The 22496-nt window shown below is 46.5% G+C and overlaps 4 protein-coding genes across 8 annotated transcripts in view; 2 read left to right on the top strand and 2 right to left on the bottom strand.

Annotated features, from left to right (window-relative positions):
* CELF1 (CUGBP Elav-like family member 1) overlaps positions 1 to 2684 on the bottom strand; it is a 70330-nt gene extending 67646 nt beyond the window's left edge. Inside the window, exon 1 of one of the 2 annotated variants that reach the window (XM_042790944.1) lies at positions 2582 to 2684. The gene's annotated coding sequence lies outside the window, so the exon portion shown is untranslated. The remainder of the gene's footprint in view (positions 1 to 2581) is intronic. The other variant, XM_042790943.1, reaches the window with a different exon arrangement.
* A 130-nt stretch (positions 2685 to 2814) lies between these two features.
* On the top strand, positions 2815 to 5454 carry PTPMT1 (protein tyrosine phosphatase mitochondrial 1). 2 transcript variants are annotated; one of them, XM_042790782.1, is made up of 5 exons: positions 2815 to 3036; positions 3114 to 3194; positions 3705 to 3896; positions 4535 to 4573; positions 5189 to 5454. In XM_042790782.1, exons 1-5 carry the CDS (start codon positions 2863 to 2865, stop codon positions 5318 to 5320), a joined length of 618 nt encoding a protein of 205 aa, XP_042646716.1. In that variant the 5' UTR covers positions 2815 to 2862; the 3' UTR covers positions 5321 to 5454. The 2 variants fall into 2 exon arrangements, with proteins under 2 accessions (XP_042646716.1, XP_042646717.1); XM_042790783.1 differs by lacking the exon at positions 4535 to 4573 and having other exon boundaries at positions 5172 to 5454.
* Positions 5455 to 5614: 160 nt separating this feature from the next.
* KBTBD4 (kelch repeat and BTB domain containing 4) lies at positions 5615 to 13245 on the bottom strand. Of its 2 annotated transcripts, none has more exons than XM_042790780.1 (4): positions 13162 to 13245; positions 10553 to 11173; positions 7849 to 7955; positions 5615 to 7264 (listed from the first exon to the last, which is right to left on the bottom strand). In XM_042790780.1, exons 2-4 carry the CDS (start codon positions 11142 to 11144, stop codon positions 6404 to 6406), a joined length of 1560 nt encoding a protein of 519 aa, XP_042646714.1. In that variant the 5' UTR covers positions 11145 to 11173; positions 13162 to 13245; the 3' UTR covers positions 5615 to 6403. The 2 variants fall into 2 exon arrangements, with proteins under 2 accessions (XP_042646714.1, XP_032849263.1); XM_032993372.2 differs by lacking the exon at positions 13162 to 13245 and adding an exon at positions 13057 to 13092.
* Positions 13246 to 13259: 14 nt separating this feature from the next.
* Positions 13260 to 18901, top strand: NDUFS3 (NADH:ubiquinone oxidoreductase core subunit S3). Of its 2 annotated transcripts, none has more exons than XM_032993374.2 (7): positions 13260 to 13359; positions 13451 to 13546; positions 14504 to 14601; positions 14867 to 15016; positions 16884 to 17009; positions 17293 to 17412; positions 18648 to 18901. In XM_032993374.2, the coding sequence occupies exons 1-7, from the start codon at positions 13317 to 13319 to the stop codon at positions 18816 to 18818; spliced, it is 804 nt and encodes a 267-aa protein (XP_032849265.2). In that variant the 5' UTR covers positions 13260 to 13316; the 3' UTR covers positions 18819 to 18901. The 2 variants fall into 2 exon arrangements, with proteins under 2 accessions (XP_032849265.2, XP_042646715.1); XM_042790781.1 differs by having other exon boundaries at positions 13269 to 13359; positions 13454 to 13546.
* The last annotated feature ends 3595 nt before the right edge of the window (positions 18902 to 22496 follow it).

Genomic DNA, 22496 nt, shown 5'->3' with positions numbered 1-22496 from the left:
GAAAGTTCCTTACTAAATTCAGTTCGAGACTGGATTATAGTTAGTATTTCACTTAATGTGAGTTTAAGTATTTAAGAACCACATAAACATCTTCCATGAAATTCAACTAATTCAGCATATTACTCTTTGCAGTAATTTCAAAAGAAAAGTTACACAATATTATAAATATTTCTCTTACGTCAAAACTCCATAATTTGTTTCATCTAATGATTCTTCAATTAATGTAAAGGTTACTTACAAGGGACTTTGCAAAACATAGATTTATTATTGCTGAGATATACAATTATTGTGTATCTATGATACAGCTACCCTCCTTGCTTTTCCCTTTAGAAGCGCAGTGCCAGGCAGCACATCTTTAGATTCCCTACTCATAGCATAGGAAATAAAAGTTAAAGACACCTTCCCCCCACCACGTAATGATAATCTTACAAGTGCCTCTAGTTCTGAAGGACTAGCAAAAAGGCAGATACAGTAATAAGCACACAGTACTACTGCAGAGTTCGTTACCAGATCTCCCCTTGTGGAAGACAGGTAACTTGTTCTCATTATTACAAGCCACATGCTTTCAAAACAAAACTACCTAGCACATAAATCTTTGTGGTTTAGTGTTCATTATTTTATGACAGCCACTTTTCAATTGTCTACTTTTCCACAGACACAGTCTTCCTGCTTTCTTTCGCATGTAAACATGATTTCCTAAGCCCACATCCATTATTTTGTTACACATACAAACAAGAAGCAGATCCATAAGGGCAAGCACATAACTAAGGAGGTAATCTGGGACTGATTCTTCTCTAATGAAACGTTAGAAACTTTGACAGGGAAAGGAAAAACACAGCCATCTAAGAGTGATCGTTCAGAAAGGGTGAACACACTCCACAAAACAACATATACTTTCCCAGAATAAATATCAGCAATAATTCTGGAAGTGAGCAGAGGCTGAAAGAGAACAGTAAGCACCTTTGAAAAAAAAACCAAAACCAAAAAAAAAAAAAAAAAAAACAAAAACAAAAAAAAAAAAAACCAAAAAAAAAAAAAAAAAACAAAAAACAAAATCCCTTACATCATTGTATTTTAAAATCCCTATTTAGGGATTTTACTGGTATATACGTCTGCACCCGCGTCCCTGAGTGGATATAAGAATTGTGCTCCTGCCCTGGGGACTCTTCATCAGCAGGAATGCAACTGAACATATTAAGTTGCAGGATGCAAGCTGCACCCACCTTAACATTTCCTATCTCAGCGTAAAGACGTTAAGTGGTATTTTTAAAACATCTACCACAGCAGTAGTATTTCCAACAAAGCTGCTTCTTAAGGACTTGCGTCCAGACACAACTCTAGGAAGAACAGTATCTCACATTATGCAAAGCTCCCAAGAACATAGCTGAGGGGAAGAAAAAAACGTGATGGGTTTATTACGGATATGCAATGCCAAGGCAGTGCAGCAAAATTTATATGATGAAGTAATCTATAGAAAAGCAATAGAGAAGACAGCAAAAGGCACCAGGAGATAATTTAGCAATTATTGTGATCACTGGTAGAAAGACTAAGACTGGACAGACACACACACACAACATAAAATAAAAAATAAATAAATTCAAGATACTCAGAAAGTCCGAGCTCTTGTAGACCAGAAGCAAGACATAAATCCCAACAAATATTTCTCTAAATCAAGTGAGCTCCTGGTGAAACACACCCGATGACCACCCTCAAGCAGTATGTACAAGAAAGTGGCAACATTTGAAAAATGCTCCCCGACAACTTCTGGCAGAAGAGAATGCCTGTGCCTTAAAGGTGAAAACGTCTGGGCCACGATTCCTCAGGAATTTAAAGGAGTGAAAGCTCCACACTTTTATGATAATGCTGCCTTTTAACCTCCTACTCATAAACAGCCCTATAAAAAACCTCATGCTGTTATCAACCTTTATTGCTCCTTCATGTGTTTATCATTCATTTTACGTTTAGTCTCTCCCGGTTTTTATACTTCTCTTCCTACTTCATCCCAGGAGCGTCCGTCACGCCTTCTCACACTCGAGACCGCAAACCCTCACGCTGCGCCGAACTCCAAACTCCCCTCCTTGTGCTTCTCCTACACCCGACCCGCCTCCACCCCCTCCTTATATACCGGTATCCCTTTCCCTAACCCAAACGAGACCCCTCCCGTGCCCCCGCCGACATGTAACCGCGCCCCACGTTCCGGAGATAAACCCCCGGGCGGCTCCGCCGCGCTTCAGCCTGACGGCGGACAGAGCCCGGGGGAGCCGCTCCCTCGCCCCAAGGGCCGCAGCACCCACCCCCCCCCCCCCCCCCAAATGGCGACGCCACCTCAGGCTACGGTCGCCCCTGCAGCGCCCCCCCCCCCCCGCCACCCCCAGGCACTGTCAGCCCTCAGATCAGACAGGACAACTGGCGCCCTCCGGTTCCGGGGCTGCGGCGCGTACAGGGCGGTGTCCGTATGTCCGTCCCACACCCCCCCCCGCCCCGGGCCCTCCGCGCCGCCGCGGCCCGGCACGAGTAGCCTCACGGCGGGAGCCCCGGGAAACGTGGGGGGAGAAGGAAAGAGGAGAAGGAGAGCCGTTACCTGCGCGATCGCGGGCTCGGCTGGGCTCCGCGCCGTCCCTGCCCGGCCCGAGCTCCTCCTGGCGGCCGCCGCCCTCCCCTGCCCCCGGGGATCCACCCGCGCCCCGCTCGCCTCCCTGCGCCGCCTCAGGCCGGCTCCGCAAGATGGCGGCGCTTCCGGGAGAAACCAAGGCGGGCCCGAGGTGGAAGGGGCCCGGGGCCCGCCCTCCCCCGCCGGCCCCTCCCCGTCCCCCCGCGCTCCCCCCGCTGGGTGCGCTCGCCCGCACCGCTCCTCGGCCCGCCATGGCGGCGGCGGCGGAGGCGCTGAGGGCCGGGGCCGCGCGGCTCCTCTTCTACCCGACGCTTCTCTACACGGCGGTGCGGGCGCGGTTACCCGGGTCCCGCCGGCCTTGGTTCCACCGCATCGACGGCGCCGTGTTGCTGGGGGCCCTGCCGCTGCGGGGACGCAGCCGCGGGGTAAGGGCGGGAGCGGCGGGGCGGGGCGGGGCGGGCCGGCGGTGCCTGAGGGTTCCTGACGGTGCCTGTGCCCGTAGCTGGTGGCGGAGGAGAACGTACGCGCCGTGGTCACCCTCAACGAGGAGTACGAGACCCGGTTCCTCTGCTGCTCCGCCCAGGTGAGCCCGGCGAGCTTGCCGCTGCCCTCCCGAAGGGTTTCTTGTCGTTCCGCCTGTCCCGGCGCGGGTGAGGCTTCGGCCGCCTCCTCAGAGACCGCCGAGTCCCTCTCGCAGCAAAGAGGCGGCTCCTTCGTACCTACGCCGACTTTAAAAACTATGAGACGGACCAGTGAAGAGTGGGGATGCAAGTGTTGGTTACGGCGGGGAGGGGAGCACTAAATTCACGTACGTCCCTATGCAAACACAAGAATGCCTTTTGTTTCGGGACAAGATCCCAGCTCCCCTCCTATCTTTTAGCTGAACCCCATGTTTTCAGTTCCCTTTAATTTATCCTTTCTGATAAGCAACGCTAAAGTTTTCATCCATCGGATTTAAAGCACAGACATTCAAAGCCTGCTTACAACCCCATTTAATTTCCCACCAGTCTCAACAGGTTCTGGGTTTTCTCTCTGGGGAAAAAAAAAAAATATACAGAAAGTTAACTGCTCGAATCGGCTATGCTCATTTCAGGAATGGGAGGCGATGGGAGTGGAGCAACTGCGTCTCAGCACCGTGGATCTGACTGGAGTCCCCACCTTGGAAAGCCTCCACAGAGGTGTTGAATTCATACTGAAACACCGAGCCTGCGGTAACAGTGTGTATGTGCACTGCAAGGCAGGACGCTCCCGCAGTGCCACCATGGTGGCAGCGTACTTAATTCAAGTAAGAAGGATTCTATGCTAAATGTGGTTTATTTTCAGACAGTCTGGGTAAATACAGCCAACCTTTACAGTTTGCTTTTCTTCAAGAAGCCTGAACATGTACAGGTGCAATAATGTTCCATGATTTTACAGAGTTTGGACTGAAGACCCATTTTAAGAGAGGTAGATAGCTAGGCCCCAAACTTACCTTGCTGTTTTGTAGAATGTGGCAAATGCAGAGTAAATGAACCAGTGAAACAATGTTTGCTGAACTATGGTCTAAGCTTTCTTTGATAATGTAGCTTGTTTTTGCGCACCTTGTTCATCTGTGCTTATGATACTGTCAAGATAACGCTTCCTGGCAACGAGATGGTGGTGAAGCTGCCATATAGCTGCTGTTGTAAGTAGTCTTTTCATTCATCTGTAAGGTCTGCCTCTGCCAGCTGAGTTATTAGCACAGGCACTGGCAAAGATGTTCTGACCTTATGGGAAAGAGAAACTGTTAATGCAACACAGCTTTGAAACACATGGTCTGATAGTATCTGTTGCTGGTTCTGGCAGATCAGTCAGACTTCAGGAAGCTGCTCAGTTTTCTGGGACATTAGTATAGTAAGTTTTCAACAGGTTTTGAATGATTCTGCCTTTCTTCTTTCTGTGGAGGAACAGATTGAGATGGGAATAACAAGTCACGCGTTGAAGGTAGGTTCACTGAGCAGATAAACATCTGTTTTTATTGTTCAGATTTTCTCCTTGGTTAACTGAAATGGCAAGCTTTTCTAAGCTTTTCAGTAAATACAATTCAAGATCAAGAGAAGTGACTTTGGTTTTCTGAGTTCCTCTATAGACCCAACTGAGTAAGCCAGCACTAAGAACAAAATCCCACCAGTGGATTCTTCTGTTGGTGGTGTTAAGTGTTCCTGGGAAAATTTTCCCTTAGCACTGAAGGGAAAATTTTCTAAGCACTGAAGTGCAATGGGAGTACTAGTAAAGTTAAAACAAAAAACAAAAAGAGCAAGCTGCACTTTTGCTCTAGACTTGTGGGACTAGGACAGGAAATTATTCACAATGTGATAGAAGCATGGGCGAGACAGAAAACGGAGGTCGCAGGTAGGGACCATCCCTCTTTAACCAAGGACTCATTTCATGAACTTGCACTGACATTCAGGCCCCTCTGAGCAGAACACGAAGTAAACAGAAGGGGCAAAGCAGCAAGTTTTCTAACAACTCTAAGGTTGCCTACAGCCTCCAGGAAGGCCCCGTTAACCGGTACAGGGATGGAATGGATTTTCATTTGCAGGGTTTCTGCCTTTTCAGCTGCATCACTGGAGCCCTCAGGAAGCAATAGAGGCTATTGCCAAGATCCGTCCCCACATCCTCATTCGGCACAAGCAAGTCCAGGTCTTGGAGACATTCCACAGGAACATGATCGCTGGGACAAATGCATAGTGTCAGTAAGAACTATCAAAAAATCTCTTGACTGCTTTAAAAAAAAAGCCTTATGCTTTAATGATCTAATGAAAGCTTAAGCACTATATTTCTTGACCATCAATAAATAAGTTTTTTACATAGATTACAGTAAAGAGGAGGTTGGACTGTTTCATTAAAGCTTTCTTTCCTTATGGCTAATATCTTAGTTCTCTTGAGGCCCCATAGTTGTTCTTTCCCACACACATTATCAGTGCTGAGCCAAACTGCACTCCACAGGAAGTTCTGTAAAATTTGCAGCAAAGGAAAAGAAACTTTTGTCTCAGCAGAGACTTTATTCAAATTCTTACCCAAAGGGTTACAGTGCCAACAGAGAGGAGCAGGAGGAAGTGGTCTTAATTCTGTCTTTCACCAACATTATGGTTACAGGTGGGGATTCCCTGTATGGTAAAGGAAACCAATGCTCCTAAAAACAATCTCCCTCTTTATGCTAGGTGATGACAGAGCAGTAAGCAAGTTCCCAGTTTGTTACCACTCCTCTAGGAGAAGTGCTGAATAATGCAGCCTACTAAAGGTCCTGGGGTCAGCTCTGGAATCTGTCTGCTGTAAATATTTCTGCCAGTTGCTCCTTCTGCAATGGGGACACAGGAATGTTTAAATGGGGACATCCCTGGAGGACACAGTGCACATCTAACTCTGTGACTGACACGGCAGCAACACGCAGTCTCCTAGGCAGCTAAAACTAGCAGTCTGGGCCAAGGAGGATGTTGTCCATATGCCATAGGATTTGTTACTGGTGGATTGGTTCTAGGCTAAAAAAGCCATTTGCTGCAGTTTGGGCCTCAAACGCAAGCAGTTTATCATCAAGGGATCAAAGTAATAGCATTTAGTCCATCTGAAATCTAAGATGCAGCAGTTTGATAGTGCTATGGAAAAAAATAGGCCCACAGCCAGAAAACCTGTACTTCCTCTGCACAGGATGGGGTCTTTACTGGATGTTGTGAGCTTGTAGTAACTGGGACTGGTGCTGAGGGTGGTGGGTGCCTCGGAGCTGCACAGCAGAACACCGTTCTTGCCCTTTCTATCATGGCCCATGTTTCCTGCTTAGGCCAGGACAAACTGCAGGTTAGTGAGCAGCACTTTGATGCCACTTGTGACAGTTACAACAGAGGTGGCTGGGTTAAGTTTAAAAGTATTTGCATCGCCCTTTTTATAGCGGTCACGGAAGACATAGATGCTGCCGTTGCAGCTGGCAATTTTCCAGAGGGATGGTACAGAGCTCCAGGCATCGGGCAGGCACAGCCGGGTGAAGCTATCCAGCAGGGGATTGTAGCATAGCAGGGAATCCCCCTCGGCCACAATAAACACCACATCCTTGTGTACAGCAGCATGCATGCGCCCCGCAAAAGGCAGTACGTATGGCTTCACATGGCATTTCTCCGTGTTGGTATCGTAGCACTGAATTAGCCGAGAGGGCTTGGTGAAGAAGTCCAAGTCATTTTCCTCCCCGCCCAGCAGGTAAATGACACCGTTAAGGTTTACACCCGCAGCTCCAGAGACCGCCACTTCCAACTGGCTGGTCTCTGTCCAGACATTGTCTCGTACTCTGTAATATATGACGGCATTAGAGAGAGTGTCCTGGAGAGTTTTCCCCCCCAGTGAATATATCGCATCCTTGCTTGGCACAGAGACGAGGGTGTGTTGGAGCCGGTCACGGGGCAGAGGGGCACACCATTCCCAGTCTATAGTTGCATTGTTGCATTTCCACATGCGCCGTGGAATGGAGCCACCGACAACATACAGGTCGCTACCGTGCTTGCAGGCTGCAGTGATCTGGTGACACAGGCTGTTCTGGCCGCTCACGCTTATGGAGTCGTCATCAGCACAATGCAGAGACACGGCCAGTGAATGGGTACGCGATGACTCCTTTCCAATCAGGTAGATGTGAACATTTTCTCCAATCACCTGAGAGAAAGGAGGAGTCTGTCAGCAGAATTGGACCTGTTTACACAGACAGCAGCCATGCCTAAGTCTGAATTTTTCAGCTTAGGACCCACCTGTGGGCCTGAGGGGTGTGTGTGTGCTGCTTCCCAAGTCCTGCCACCCTACAGCATTCAGGACTCAGAGCCTCAAAACCTTTTCAAGATACCAGTCATATCTGACATAGCAAAACAGCAACAGACTTCACTGGAACCTGCGTGTCTGCGGTTTAGGTAAGGGCTGGTGACATCACTGATGGAGTAGAGTTATTATAAGGGGAATGCCAAACTCGGGTCTCTGAATGGCCTCTTTGGTAACTGAGCATCTGGTGAAATAAGTTATTTGTGGCATCGCTCCAGTCACTAGTGAAAGCAGCCTCAGGTTAAATTAAAAAAGCTGTCAGTGGGGTTGCTATTTCTGACAATGAAAGTATTCCTCATGCAAGCACTGTGAATTTCAATGGCATTTGTGTTCTGCGACTTTCAAGTCACACCTGTGAGCAGAAGGCCTTGGGAAGCGCAAAACCAGCAAATGTGACACCAACCCCAGAAGAGCAGGTGGGTTTATACCTTCAGACTCGATCGCAGCGTCTCCGAGAAGCCCGCTCGCTCCTCCTTGTTGAAGTTGATCCAGGTTTCTATGGCAACTGTTGGATTTTGAGAACATGGAACGCCATCTGTGGTTTGGGGATAGAAAGGCATTTATGATACCTAGACAAAGGTGTATGTACTCAGGAACATCCTTTCCCTGCGACTCCCGCCCCCAACTCCCACCACAAACCCTACTTTCTAAAAGGGAAAACCACAAACCCTACTTTCTAAAAGGGAAAAAAAAAAAAAAAAGATACAGAGGCTTATAGATTTTGGCAGGCATGATAGCACTGCCAGCCAGACATCTACATGAAATTAGTTTGGATAAGTATCAGAAGACAGAGCTGCTAGATCTTAAGCACTTTGGATGAATTTCAACAAAGGAACCTATATCCGAAAGAACGAGGGCAGGAAAGAGAACTTACATCCTTTCTGATGATGAAAAGTATTTTCTTATTTAAGCATTTAGGCAAAAAGATTCTGCTATTTGAGAATCTCAGCAGTTGCTTTTCTTTCTGGCTGGTCCTAGAAACATACCTAGCAAAAGTCATCTGCAGAAATTTTCCTTCTCTGAGCACTGCCAGACAGCTGACCCTCAAGACTGAACACCTGGTGTTGCTGCTGTCCTCTTAACATTTGGAAATCCCCAATGAGCTACTACAGCTTTCCTTAGCAGCATGACAGTAGCAAACCCTCAACGGACAGCATCAGATTTCAGTTTGTTTCCAGACCTAATTGGAAGTTCTGATTATGCCACAAACTATTCCATCATTGTCATCAGTACATTATCTAGATTTTCAGTATTTACTTGCAGTTTGAAAGCCAGCAATTGGGTCTGTAGTCACCAAGAGGCTTCCCTGTGAAGGCTCTCTGATTTCTTAGTCTGCTCTTACGACAAATCCTGAATTCAATGATGCTGAAAGCATCAGACAAATTCCAGTGCTTTTCTCTATACTGGAAGGGAGGAGAAAAAGTGTGGAATAAAAGCGGATATTTCAACTGTTTGTCAGTGAAAGGGATTTCCATAAGCTATCCATCACATTTAGTGGTTACATATAGAAACCTTGATTCTGAAGTGGGTCACAGAATGCAACAAAAGGTAAGCTTAATAAATTACTATTTCATGACATTCATTTTAATCCTTCCCACTAATAGCTTCCTCTATTTAATTCTCCATTAACTAAACAAAGATATAGGAATTGTAAAAGAAAAAGATTTTCCCTACCGCCAGGAGTATATTTCAGATTTTAATCCCTTTTATGAGCTAAGTTTCATCATCAATATTGAGTAATGTGGTTCTATATATGGAAACAGAGGATGATGTATGAGAAAAAAGTTTTATTGAGCAATTGTTTTAATTTAGGACCACAGACACCAAAGGCCATAGTCCTAAAACTGTGGTTACTACATGGAATCCGTAGGACGTTAAGGGTGATTGACCTCTATAGCTTTATTTCATGATTTCAGGATTTAATTTTTTTTTTTAATGAACTCACAACTTAGTTTAAAAACCTTTAGCTAGATAGTTATCAAAATTACTCTTGTTTTATCATAGGTTTTTTTGAGCTATCAGTACATATTCTCAATAGGTTTTTGACCATGAATTTCTTTAGATGCAATAGAGATAATACAATGCAATATCTGTAAAGACTCTCATATGCATAGCATCGACTTTAAAGGCTATTTTAAGTCTTGCAGACAGATTTGCCGATATTCCAAAGAAGCCAGTCATGGTAGGTTTATTGTTTTAACAGCATATAAAACACATGACACACAAAGTATAGTTACTGACTCATTTACAAAATTATTTCATTAAAGCAAGAACAGGGCAATCTCTCTGGTCCCAAGTCCAGCACATCTGAATGTATGAGCTGCTTCTACATTCTTGTTTCCTCTAGCCATGATATGGCAATGCACAAAAATAGAGTTGTGACTGCAGCATCACGGAGAGGTTTTCAAGTGCTGGCTGTACCCCTAGGGCAGCAGAGAATCTTTAAGGATTGGTGGCAGCTGGACTAAGTTTTTGATGTGTTGACACTCCTTCACAGCACTGAGTCACTGCATCCATTACTGTGGAAGGCAATTATTACCTTTACAAGAAGGGTAATTACTGTATTACCTAAGATGTTACAATGCCTCTATTTCAGTCAGCTGAGCCTAAATAATCTCAGCAATTATCTAAAATTGTTAATAACACTAACATAGTCTAAAAATATGGCTTGTGCTCAAGCCTTCTTACAAATGATGAGTTATTGCTTTACTATGTTAAATGATTGCAAACTAAATAAATAAAAAAAAAGCCACAACCAACTTTCATGTTAGTTTCTGGTAGGGCTTCTTTGTTTTACTTTTAATTCAAACACAAGTACAACAAATTGTTGAAAGTTACTAAGTTATGTTTAAAACCCCCTGTAATACTGACCTGTTGACTCAGGAACTGCTGGGAATTACCAGCATCCTCTTTGTCCCTCTTCTATAGATACTTCATGTCCAGTAACAATTCATAGGTTTTTTTCTGAGTAAGTTATCCAGAATGTTTTGCTTTGCTTCACTTAGCTAAGCCTCTGAATAGACATTGATTATGAAAGCTTGGATCTTTCCATCCGTTTTGTTCAATCCCTGACAGACTCTCTGAAAGTCTCTTTCTACATCCACATCCTGGGTAGTCTCAAGAACTCCTTACCTGTAAGGATGTCTGTCAGCAGGCGGAGAGGCAGGTGTAGGAACTCCTCTGTGTCTTGCAGCTGGGACAAATGTGACTTTGCACAGTGTTTCGCAGCTGTGTAGAGCTCCACGTCACTGTGTTGATCTGCCAACCACATGACCTGCAGACAGTTCCTAACCTGCACTGTACGGGCCAGAAAACGGGAGCACTCTTCAAAAAGGGCAGTCAGCTGGTACATGTCTGCCACTTCATAGGTTTCCTGCAACTCCTCTGCCCTCAGCTTCACAGTCCCATGGTAAATGTAGTCCACAAGGAGCTGAAAGACACTCTCGCTAACGTCCTGCAGCTCAATCACCCGGTTGTGGGCCTCTTTTAGGTTGGAAGTGAACATAGAACGAAAAAAGCAACTCTGAGCTGAGAGGACCAAACGGTGCAGCTGGAATTCCTTGCCTTCCACTGATATTGTAACATCAGCAAAGAGCTCATCCTCCAAGCATAATTTCATAATACCCTGGGCCACGCGGCCCGAGTGGGAGCGATCAGTGAAGGTGTAGTTCACAAAGTAGTTTTCTTCTGCAGAGGAGCCTCCAGTCTCTTCTGACGAGTCCATGGTGCTGCACAGATCAGACCTCCAGCAATCTGTAAAATCACAATAATTACGTGGCTTTCTCTCTTCACTAACAAGATTATGCAGTACTTCAGGGTACAGGGAAGAATCAACCAGTTTGGTAAGAGGCCAGCATATTTTAGACTGAATATAAATAGCGCAGCCAGAAACTTCTGCTTGAGCTTCAGAATCTCAAACAACAAATGAGAAGTTGGCATAATTAAGATTATAATATATACCAAACTTCCAGTACAGTGAGCATCACATCCCAGCAGAACTGAGAGACGTGCATATCTTTTCACCACTCATTTCACTGACAGGAAGAAATGCAACAACAGTTTTTCAAGTGGAAAGTCCAGCAACCGCCCTAGGAGACTCGTGAAGCCAAAAAAATGTGGCAGCACCATAGCTGGGCTAGATGGAAAAAGGATTGCAGTATCATGCTAACAAAGACAGCATTTCATATCATCAAGGGGAGGTAACGACCATCCAAAACCAACATGATGACTCTGTGCAGTGGTATCACGCAAGATGAACTTGTTTTTACCTAAAAGATGTGCGAGAAGTCTGCCCGACATAACCACCAGTCCTTCAAGCTAATCAAATTAAATAAATGATGGTTATACTCTGTTAATGCGCCAGACACCTTCAGCATGCAAAATAACCAGTTAGATGTTGTCAGCCACTGTTTCCCAAGTGGCAAGGAGAACTCAGTTTAAAAGATAACACCTCTTAGCAGGTACCAGAAATTGTTTGCAGAGCTTCAAGCAGTTTGTGGGTCGAAAAAGGTTCTGAACCAGAGAAGGACTGCTGTAGAAAAGAGCTCTATTTGCATGGCTCTTGCCAGCATTAGGAGCAGATAGATGCCTGCCTGCATTCACTTTAAGCTTATTTTTACACCTCAACTATCAGCCATCGTGACTGATATCACAAATTTCTTCAATTAATACCGAACATGATTTCCAGTACAATGTTGCCCAAAGATGAGACTTTTCTCCAGGAGATTCATAGTTACTCTTCCATGCTTTATTTTGTCAAACATCCATTTTCTTACAATAGCTCTGCTTGATACAGAAGGGCTCCTAAATTCTGTTCACGAGAAGTAGTGTCTACATCCTTAGTTGGCTGGACAAGTCCGTCCCATCCTTGGTGATGGCCTGCCTTTATTATTCCCTTAATGTGAGTTTAAAACAGTTCTGGTCTGTCTGAAAAATACCTATACGTTAGTTTGTAAGAGACTGAGGAACTGCAATTGGCACAGAACACATCGGTACTATTCTTAGAGCTTTATCAGGTACAAGCCTATCCTGCAAATTGGCTCCCGCTTCAGTTAAAGCTCTTGATCCTCACAGGGATCCTTGCAGATCCCACTGCCCTCCACGACTTCCAAAGGACCGGTATCAAGTCACAAAAGAAATGCCGACAGCAGCTAAAGACTGCCATAAATCTCACATGCTTCTTTGTAAAGACAAAGCCCTGCCTTTGCATCTCCACTGTACAGAAAGAGGGGTGTAGAACAGCGAAGAGTCCTGTAAAGCAAAAATCTTACACTCCACGCATATGTTGCATAACTAAAAGCAGTGACCTGCCGTATGCCAGGGTGGGTGGACCTCACGCTGAATCCAGCGGAACATCCAGACAAAGGGGGTGTAGGGTACAGCAGGCACACCACGACACCAGGTAAAGGGGCTTAAAAACAGCGGTAACTTTCGCGTAATTCTGACAATCTTTCTTCCCCGGGACGACTTCTGAAAACGGCTAAATTCTCAGAAAAGCGAAGACACACGCACCCCCCCACCCCCCCGCTCAGGGCCACGCTCACGCAGTGGGAAGCGCCGGCGTTCCCTCAGCCCCGGGGCCCGGAGGCCGCGTCTCCACGGAGCTCGCTGCCCCCCGGGGCTCCCACGGCACCCACCTGCGCCGCCTCCCCTCATACCGCCCCGGAGCCTCCGCCGCCGCCTCCTCCTCCTCCTCCTCCTCCCGCCGCCGCCGCCGCCCCGGGCTCCTCCGCGCCCCTCACCCTGCTCCAGGCCCCCGTCGCTTCCCGCCACCGACCCGGAAGCGTCCCCGGGAAGCGCCTCAGCGCGCCCCCGCCCTCTCCTCCCCCGCGGGGAGCGGGGAAGCGGCGCTTTCCGCTTCCGGCCCGTGCCCTTGCGCGTCCGTGTCGCGGCGGGGATGTGGGCGGCGGCGCGGGGGTTGAGGAGGGTTGCGCTGCGAGGTGAGGCCAGGCCGCCCGGCACCGCGGGAGGGGGCTCGGCCGGCCCCTGGCCGCGGGGCGGGCGCTCAGCCGGGTCCGTTTTTCCCCTCAGCAGGCGCAGCCCCGGCGGCGGCGGCGGCGGCGCAGGCCCAGGCCCAGGCCCAGGCCCAGGCCCGGCTGGCGGGGAGCTCCACCGCGGAGACTCGGCGTGAGTGAGCGCGGCTGGGCGGCGTGGGGCCGAGGGAAGCGGCCGAGGATGCGGTTGGGCCCCTGTCACCTCCCCGCCGGGCCCCGGGGCTGCCCCTCAGAAGGGGCTGTGGCACAAAACCCCTTTTAGCGGCTGTGTGGGAAACCGGGGGGGGGAGGGTGCCCGTCACGCATAAACCCGGATTTTGCGCAGGGAAGCGGCTCTGTCGATAACTCGGCTTGCTCTGGATTCCCCACGGCGGCCTTTCTCGTGGGCCTGCCCGCTGCTTTGTGGTGTACTGAGCTTCTTCCCCGCGAAGTTGTGCCTGGGTGGTGGCTGCACAGCCCTGAACCTCGAGGAGTGTTTGTAGTTGTAACCAGAAAAAAAAAAAAATGAAGGCAACACGAGATCCAAGGGTGTTTTGATTATGAAGGGCTTGCTTAAGATGCTGGTGCATCAAACAAAACCAGCATTATTTGGCCTAGAAAAGTAAAGATCCTTTCCAGACCCAGGCTGAGTGTCATGAGCAGTATATAAGTTCGGATTGTTCTGTCATCTCTTCCCCTCTTTCTCACCGTGTTATTTGCTTCTCCGGCACCTTGTTGGAAAGCTCGTCCTGCTGTATTTACAGCTCACAAAAAAATACTTCAGCCTGGCACCAACACAAACTTCCTTCTTTATCAAAGTCTCTAGTTCCATGTCCTGTGTACCACAACATATGTATGTTGCTGTAGTCTGATCTCTATTGCGGGATCCTATATATTCCGCTATACATATATTGTGTGTTCAGCTTCGGATTTACTATAATAAACTTTTCAAGTTACCTGAGCCTAAACCTGCCCGGCTTCTGCCAGAGCTACCGAGAGACAGCTAGCCTGGTTAAAGGGATTTTTAAGTCAGGGGTGGGAGCCACTACTCTTCTTTTTGTAGCTTTCCGTGTTCCCTGACGTAATCTTGGGAACTTTATTTTCTCCTCAGCTACTGTCAGACCAAAAAATGAAGTAGAACAGAAGCAACTATGTGCTTTTGGGGAGTATGTGGCTGAGATTCTGCCCAAGTATATCCAGCAAGCACAGGTAAGTGCTGTTTGAGAAATTGTTCTTGTGGGGGGGAACAGAACCCAGTGAACACACTACTTGTTTGTTAGCTGTTTTCAGGAGTTGTTCTGGAGAAGAAGGATTGTTAGAATTACATGAAGGTTACTGCTATTATTAAGCCCCTTCATCTGATGTCATTATGTGTCTCCTATACCTTATGCTCTCTTTGGGTGTTCTGCTGGGCGTTCATAATGTTGGATCCTGTTGGTGTTTGTACTCATGCCCTTGTCGCTGTTTTCATCAGGTGACCTGTTTCAATGAGCTGGAACTTCTGATCCATCCAGATGGGATCATTCCAGTTCTCACCTTCCTTCGAGATCACACTAATGCCCAGTTCAAATCCTTGGCTGACTTGACTGCTGTTGATGTCCCGTCTCGGCAGTACCGCTTTGAGGTAAGAAGTGCTCATATGTGCAGGACTCTCACAATTGTTGATGGATGTGGGTGCTGTTGCAGCTCTGACCATGTTTTTTGTTTTCTGACAGTGAAAGGACAATCCGCTCTGAAATACTGGCTTTGGTTTAATCTGTTGATCCTAGAAGTAGTAGCAGAACTGATACTGTATGGGTTCTTAGTCTGACTTTCCTTTTGTGCTCTGCTGAAAGTCTCTCTCTCTTTTTGTTTGTTTGTTTCCCTTTTTTTTTTTTGGTTTAGTTTTGGTTTCACCAAAGTGTCTAGAGACTTCTTTCTGGCCAGATGTGAACTGGTGCTCTTCCATCTTCCAATTAGGCCTGTCCACTGCTGTTGTCACCACAGCTGAACATGTTTTTCTTTAAATCCCATCAATCTTCTCAACAATTTTCCTCTTCAAAAAAAAAAACCAAACAAAACGAAAGGCTATTTAGTTGCGTTGGTCCTGAAAGTCAGGACCACATATGAGATGAAGCAGATTTTCAGAAAGCTCTCAGAAGATTTCAGGCAGTGAACTTCCACTGACACTGAATTTCCACTGACTTCCAGTGAATATTGCAGATTTGGTTCCCACAGATTCTTTTGAATATCTTGCCGTATAGCTTTTCAGCTGCAGAAAAATTGCAGGTGCAAATAGAAAAGATACATCTTTGGGAAACCACAGCATATTGTCTTCTCACCTGCTATTAGAAAGCTTTGTTCACAGTATTGTTGCAAAGATGTTATTGTAGTATAATTTAGTAAGATCAGTAAAAGGCAGTGGCAAAAAATACCTAGGGCTCACATGCTGTAGGAGGCTGGCTGTGTTTTAGGCAGCCTTATGGGTTAAGAAATGTCTGTCTTCTCCTGTCTAACCTGGGCAGACTGTCTTGGGCAAGAGAAGTGAATTGGTAAATTTTTAGTTCCTAGCAAGTAACAAGGATAATGAAGAGTAGCTGATTTTTCTTCCCCCTTTGGTTTGTCTTGTGATATTAAATCACTTACCAACAACTACCGAGAAAGCAACGGGTGGCAGGTTTGTGTTACCTATATTAGCTAATCAGATATCTGTTGTTTTTAAATATAGCTCCTTCTTCCTTTGCTAATGAGAGCTTTGACTTTTAGTAACATAACTTGTGATTAAGCAACAATCCTGAGAGTTGCAGAGAGAGTTTCTTTAACTGAAAGGCCTCTAGTCTCTGAAGAAGTTGAAGATTTTCTTAATTCAGGATTTTTCCTTCAAAAACCAAGGTAGTAGATTCACAGAAGTAATAGAAATATACACCTTAATGAATTCACCTTTTCCAGCCATCTTCACAGAGGCAGTATCAAACAAGGCTACACAATTTCTTACAAAGGTTTGCGTTTTTTTCTCAGTCTGCTTGTGGTAAGTATTCCTGCTCCCCCTTCTCCCCAGCCCCAGAGGTTCTAGTAATCCTCATAAGCAGCCTTTTTATTAGTACTTCATCACCAGAAGAGTTATAAATTTTCCCTGGTATCCAACCACTTTGCTGAAAATTAAGTGTATTTCTTCTTTGCTTTCTCCCACTGGATGCTGAGAGTAATTGATAGCCATTTTCTTTGTGACAGACTGTTGAAAGACTATTGTCAAGTGTCTCCATCACTTCAGTATTCTCTTTTTTCTTAAGTTTTAGTATCCCTCTTTACTTCAGCTCTTCTTCATTCGTCATGTTTTCTACATCTCACATCATGTTCATTACACATCTAAGGACCAAAGAATTAAGCTATTGGAACCTCAGCTCTAGTAATGTCTTTTAGTGCCCAGCTCTGAAGCGCTGAATGTGATTCTGCTGATAAGTAATATTTGAAATAGTCTTTGTGTGCCAGTGCTTTCTTTTATCCTGCTTCAGATTGTGTACAATCTCCTGTCTCTGCGGTTCAACAGTCGGATCCGTGTGAAGACATACACCGATGAGCTGACGCCTGTTGACTCAGCGGTGTCTGTGCACAAGGCAGCAAACTGGTATGAGAGAGAGGTGCGTGCCCGGCTACTTGGGAGCAGGGCCTCTGTGGAGGGGGGCTGTGTTTCCCTGATTAAACTGATTCCCAGGGCCCTCAGGAAGAGAGAGAGAAGTGTTGCCCTGGCTGCCTTTTCAGAGTAGGAGGTAAAAGGGTGTTTGGTTTGCTTTTGAATGAGTTCCTACATCAGTTTCGCTGGCACTGCACAAAGCCAGGCATGTAACTGAAATTTTATGGCCGTAATACATGAAGGATTTTTTTTTTTTTTTTTCTAATCCAACTTGGCTCCCTTTCATTTAGGTTTGGGACATGTATGGTGTTTTCTTTGCCAACCACCCTGATCTAAGGCGAATCCTCACAGACTATGGGTTTGAGGGCCACCCTTTCCGGAAGGACTTTCCACTCTCTGGTTATGTGGAGGTAGGAGATACGCTCATGTCTAAAGTTACCAAATCTTTCCAATACTCTTATCTCAGTTTTGGTACAGAGATGTGACTCCTTTACAATCCTTTGTCTGAAAGGCAGTAAAGGTGATTCACTTGTCTGTAGTCCAGAGGATTTGTATAGCTCTTCTGCATGGAAATTTGAAGTCATCACAAAGTGTCATCCGTAATAAGGCAGCCAAAGGCCAGAGACATTGAGCAAATTTCATGTGCTGTATAACAGAGACATTTGTCAGTCAGAGAAAGTGCTTCTGCTTTTAGCTTGTCTTCTGGAAGATTAAACTTTCCACTGCAAAACTGGAGATTCCCAGAGGAATAAAGGACTGAACTGATCTTAATGCAGTTGGAACTGCATTTTGTTGAGTTTTTGTAGGCCTGGATTATAAAACTCTAGTTGAACTGATTCTTGCCATCTGTCAGATATTTACCTCTGTATGTCAAACCACAAGTGAAATGAGCATATTTGATACTTGTCTGGTTTCAAATGACAGCCTTGCAGAAGCAGTTATATTTGGTGCACTTCTAAGACTGTCTTGAGTCTCAGGAGAAAACAGTGAGGTTCTGCAAGTCACAGAGGGTTTGAAGAAAAATAGAAATAATGGCAGAACCTGCAAGTGAGGACCACGCAGCACCTCCTGAGCTGTGGTTTGGAAATCTGGACTGGCACAGTGAGGATGAAGCAAGCCAATTGGAGGTGTCTGGTACTCACCTGCGTTTCACCCTGGTTGTCTTTTTGTCTCGTGTTATGCTAAGAAGCACAACTAAAACCGAACAAGCTGCCATGTTATAAAAATTCATGGGAGTAGTCCTTAGCTATGGCAGGTGAATGGGCCACCTTATTTCAGTGACTGAGGAGAAATTCCTTTGTCATATGACAAACTATGTGTTATTCCATATGGACTGTAGGCTGGGCCCTCCTAATTCAGGGTGGTTAGTCAGGACACCTGAGATACTTGGTAGCAAAGAGAAGGGTTTTCCTGCTGAGTCCAGAGGTCTTGGTGGCATCTGGAGGGCTTTTGTTTAATAATGAGGAGAACTGAAGCTGTGAGAGAGGCCTGTGGCCTGTCCAGGGCATAAGAAGTAGAATTGCTCGTAGCGGAGGGCGCTCTGGGTCACGGCTGCGTACAGCTCACAGCTATCTAAAAACAGTAGGTACAGTTTTGCAAGAGACTGGATGAAAATGACTGGCCTGTGTCCTTTGCACTGTTCTAGGTGCGGTATGATGATGAAGTGAAACGGGTAGTGGCAGAACCTGTGGAGCTCTCTCAGGAATTTCGCAAGTTTGATCTCAATAGTCCTTGGGAGGCGTTTCCGGCCTATCGTGCAGCTCCAGAACCCCTGAAAATAGAAGCAGGAGCCAAGAAGGAGGAAGATGCAAAATAACAGCAGAGTGGAGCGGATGCACAGCACTGTCCTTTCTGTTCTGACATAATATTTATGATAATAAAAATTGATATGAGATTGCCTGTTGTGGTCCCATGAATAATGCTGTTTTCAAACTAGGTGAAAAGCACAGGGTGCTAATTTCCAATCCTGATAACCCAACTGGTAGATGTTTATCTGCTGCTCTGAGTTGTAAAACACTGGATTTATCTTTTTCGTTTGCAAATTGAACAGGGTCCAGGCGTTTCATGTGACTAAAATGCTTTATATACACTGCTTCTGTTCACTGTCACTGCAGGCATAATTCATAACCTGAGCACTGGTAGGAGACTGTACTGTGTAACCTGAGCAATGGGACAGCAGCATCTCAGCTCCAAGATGGGTGTTGGGAAAACTGGGATAATACAGCAAACAGTCAAGGTTTTTGTAAATGGTTCTAATACGGTTGGTTTTAGGACAGCACAAGATGTGCCTGGGTCCAGACCTAAACAATTGTGGAAACCTCTGCGTTGGTTCATTGGGAATTAGGTCAGTGCCTGTTCTCCTGGCAGAAGGAGCAGTTGCAGGTAACGTCTCACGTGCCACTCCCTCGTGCTGGCTTTTTCTTCACAGTCAATTAGTCTCTACTTTCTCCAGTATCTTCAGATTGTGCTTTTCCCTGCAGTCAATATCTTCTTTCCTTTGTCCCATAGACAAGAGTCCATGTCTTTTTGTCACTATTCCAATTATTTTGAGCTGTATGATATAATAGCCCTACCACTGTCTTTGCTCTTGTGGAAAATCTCAGCTCTCTCCAAAAAAGCTGGAAAAATATCGTAGTTTCAGTCCACCCGCCACCTCTTTGAAGGGGATCACATTACAGCAGTCATCAATTAATAATGTCCTTTGTCCTTAGCCCAGAAAATGCATAACGCAGTTCTGCATCGGAAAGTTGACTGACCTCATTAAGATCTGAAAAGTACAAGAGATTTCATAAAATAATTCACAAGCTGTTTGTAGAGATTCCATGAATCGCTACTTAAGCTTTTAAATTTTAAGAGCACTAATTAAAAAAGGGGGTTGGGGGATTATGGGATGGAGGAAAGGTTAAGACAGTAATAAATTCAGTTAAGGAAAAAAAGGAACAGGTCTCCATTGTGACTGGAATGTGATCTGTTTTCAAGAATAAAGAGCTGAACTGTATGGTAAGAATCAGGTTTCATGTTTGTCTGTGTCTACCCCAGCCTTGTAAGCATGGGCTTCTTACTTTTTTTTTTTTTTTTTTTTTTTAATTTATTTCAGACTGCTGTGGCCGGCAGTCTTTGGGATGTGACTCAGAACAGTGGTCTGCAGTTAACAGCATTTGCAACTCACCTTAAAAGTTACAGCTCCTTATAGAAAAGAGGAAAGAGAAGGGGACACAGCAGAAGTTCGGGGCGTTATGTACCTCTTAGCTCCACTTGATCTGCCATCTATTGAGCTGGTTAAATAGGAAATGTAGTTTTAGCCCTTCCTACAACACGTTCCACAGCTGGTTCTGTTTTCTGTTGCAGTGGCTCTTTTTGCACGGAGATGCCTATTGCACAAGACACAAAAGTTCCTGGCACCACTTCTGTTACTGTGAAAATTCTTTGTAAAGCACATTTCCCCCTCCACATTCTCCCTCCCCCATCCCAGGTTGCTTGAGGCACCGTAAAAAAATACGTATTTCCCAGTACAGTAGATCAGAAGACTGATGGTAGCAGGAACAGAAGGAAAACTGCTGTTTAAATATAATGTCTGTGCAGAGGGAGAATTTGATTGACGCTACATCGGGAAACGTTAGACACAATGCCCTGTCAAGTCGGACAACACGCAACGTTTGCTGAAGGATGTGTGTTCCAGAGAAGCAGCCAGCCCTGTGGGGACAGGCATTGGCTCCAGCAGATCTTTAATAGGTGGAATAGTTGGTAATGGACCCAAATCTCCTCGTTAGAGAAGCCTGGGAGGTTATGAAGGGCGCACTTCGCTCGCCCGTCCCGGGGCACGAGAGGTCACACAGCCTCACAAGGTACTGCCAGTGTTGGCCCATTACTCCTCCGCTGCTCCTGGGCTCCAGGGGCTCTTCTTGCCGATGGAGCCTGCTCTCTCTGGGTTCCTTGTGCCTCCTAGGGCACTCGCTTCGTGCTGGGCAAGGCCGTGGTCAGCTTGGTCAAGCACAAAGCTGTCTTTGGAATCCTCTGTCCCTGCCTGGTCCAGGCTGCCAGCCTCCACGAGGCTTGTTGGCCTGGGCTGGATTTCCCAGCTGTAGGAGGATGTTGGATGAGATGGAAGTCAGATGTCGCTGACTTACAGACACACTCTTCAGAAGATTTTCTGGTACTGCGGGGCCAAATAGACTGTAGGTGATGACTCACGGTCACCACGCTGAGCTTCTCCAGCTGAGTAGGTTTTGCTGGTGTTTTCCAGAACTCTGGCATTTCTCCCTGCAGCTGGGCGAGCAGACTCTCCTCCCTGAGGATGTGGCTATTGGCGGTGTCAGGGTGTCCTCCGTCACGCCCACGTAGTCTGTATGGACCCTGACAATTGATCCCCCATCAAAATCCGGATGGGGATTTCAGCTGGGCCTTGTGCTCCTGCAGAACAGCGCCTACGGGAGCGCTGAGGGACAGGCTGGGTGACAGCACGCCCCACATCACCCGTCACACTGCGTGCTGTGACATCTTCCCCTTACACAGCCTGTTACTCCTTCCAGCGGCGGATGCGGCTCACAAAAAGACAAGGAAAGGATTTCCATAAGGACCAGCAGCACCGTAAGTGGAAAATACCAGTATAACAGTGGAGGTTCTGTCTGGTTATGGTCAGTGCTTCCCTCCTACTTTCCTCAAGGTTTTCTTCCTTCTTCCCCTCCAGTGACTCAAACCACATCTTCCCTGGAAGCCACGTATGTACTTCTTCTTTCCAGTCTTTCCTCAAACTTCTCCTCATCCTCCTCCCCTGAGCATTTGCCAGACAGGCCCAGGCTGGGGATTGTGGTCTCCTCAAGTTCCGAGTGAGATGTTTGAAGCAAGAGATTTCTCCAATTCTATAAGGAGAATTTCCCTTTCCTGAAGACGCTGCCTATCTCCCTGCAGAAACCTTCCTCCCAAAGAGACTCTTCTGGTGCCGTATTAACCACACCTCGTGCTTCAGCCAGCACCCAACCAGCTCCTACAGTTTTTGACCCCTCCATGTCTTGTTCCCCTTTCCCCTCTTCCTGCTTTGGGAGATCATGGTGGAAACAGTGACACCGGTCAAGGTGCCCCTGCAGAAACCTGGCTTGAAGTGACGTATTGAAATGGCTCCTACAACAGACGGTATGACCAGGGGGAGTGCAGAGGGGCAGGGCCGTGCACGTCCAGCTGTGAATACCTGGTGAGGACAGAATCCCTCAGGAGGAACCGGTGCACTGCCTGACATTGCCATCGTACGTGCGGGGACTATGTGCAGTTGTTAGAAATTCAGGCTTGTTTCTGTGCACCATAAAACTACTGCTGCTTTACAAACAACCAAGGCATCTGTTTATCGATCTGCAATTGCCTTTCTGCGCAGGATAGTGAGGGGGTTCTGTAAACCCCCCCTAGCTCAGGGCAGCATCTACCACTGATGCTTGTCCTCAGCTTGCCACTGTACCAGTCACCTAAGCACAGCCTCTGAGCCTCCTCCCCTGACCCCCCCACC

This window comes from Tyto alba, unplaced genomic scaffold, assembly GCF_018691265.1.
Source record: "Tyto alba isolate M040663 unplaced genomic scaffold, T.alba_DEE_v4.0 Super-Scaffold_18, whole genome shotgun sequence".
In the NCBI taxonomy this organism is placed as follows: Eukaryota; Metazoa; Chordata; class Aves; order Strigiformes; family Tytonidae; genus Tyto; species Tyto alba.
This window is presented reverse-complemented; position numbering and strand designations above follow the sequence as displayed.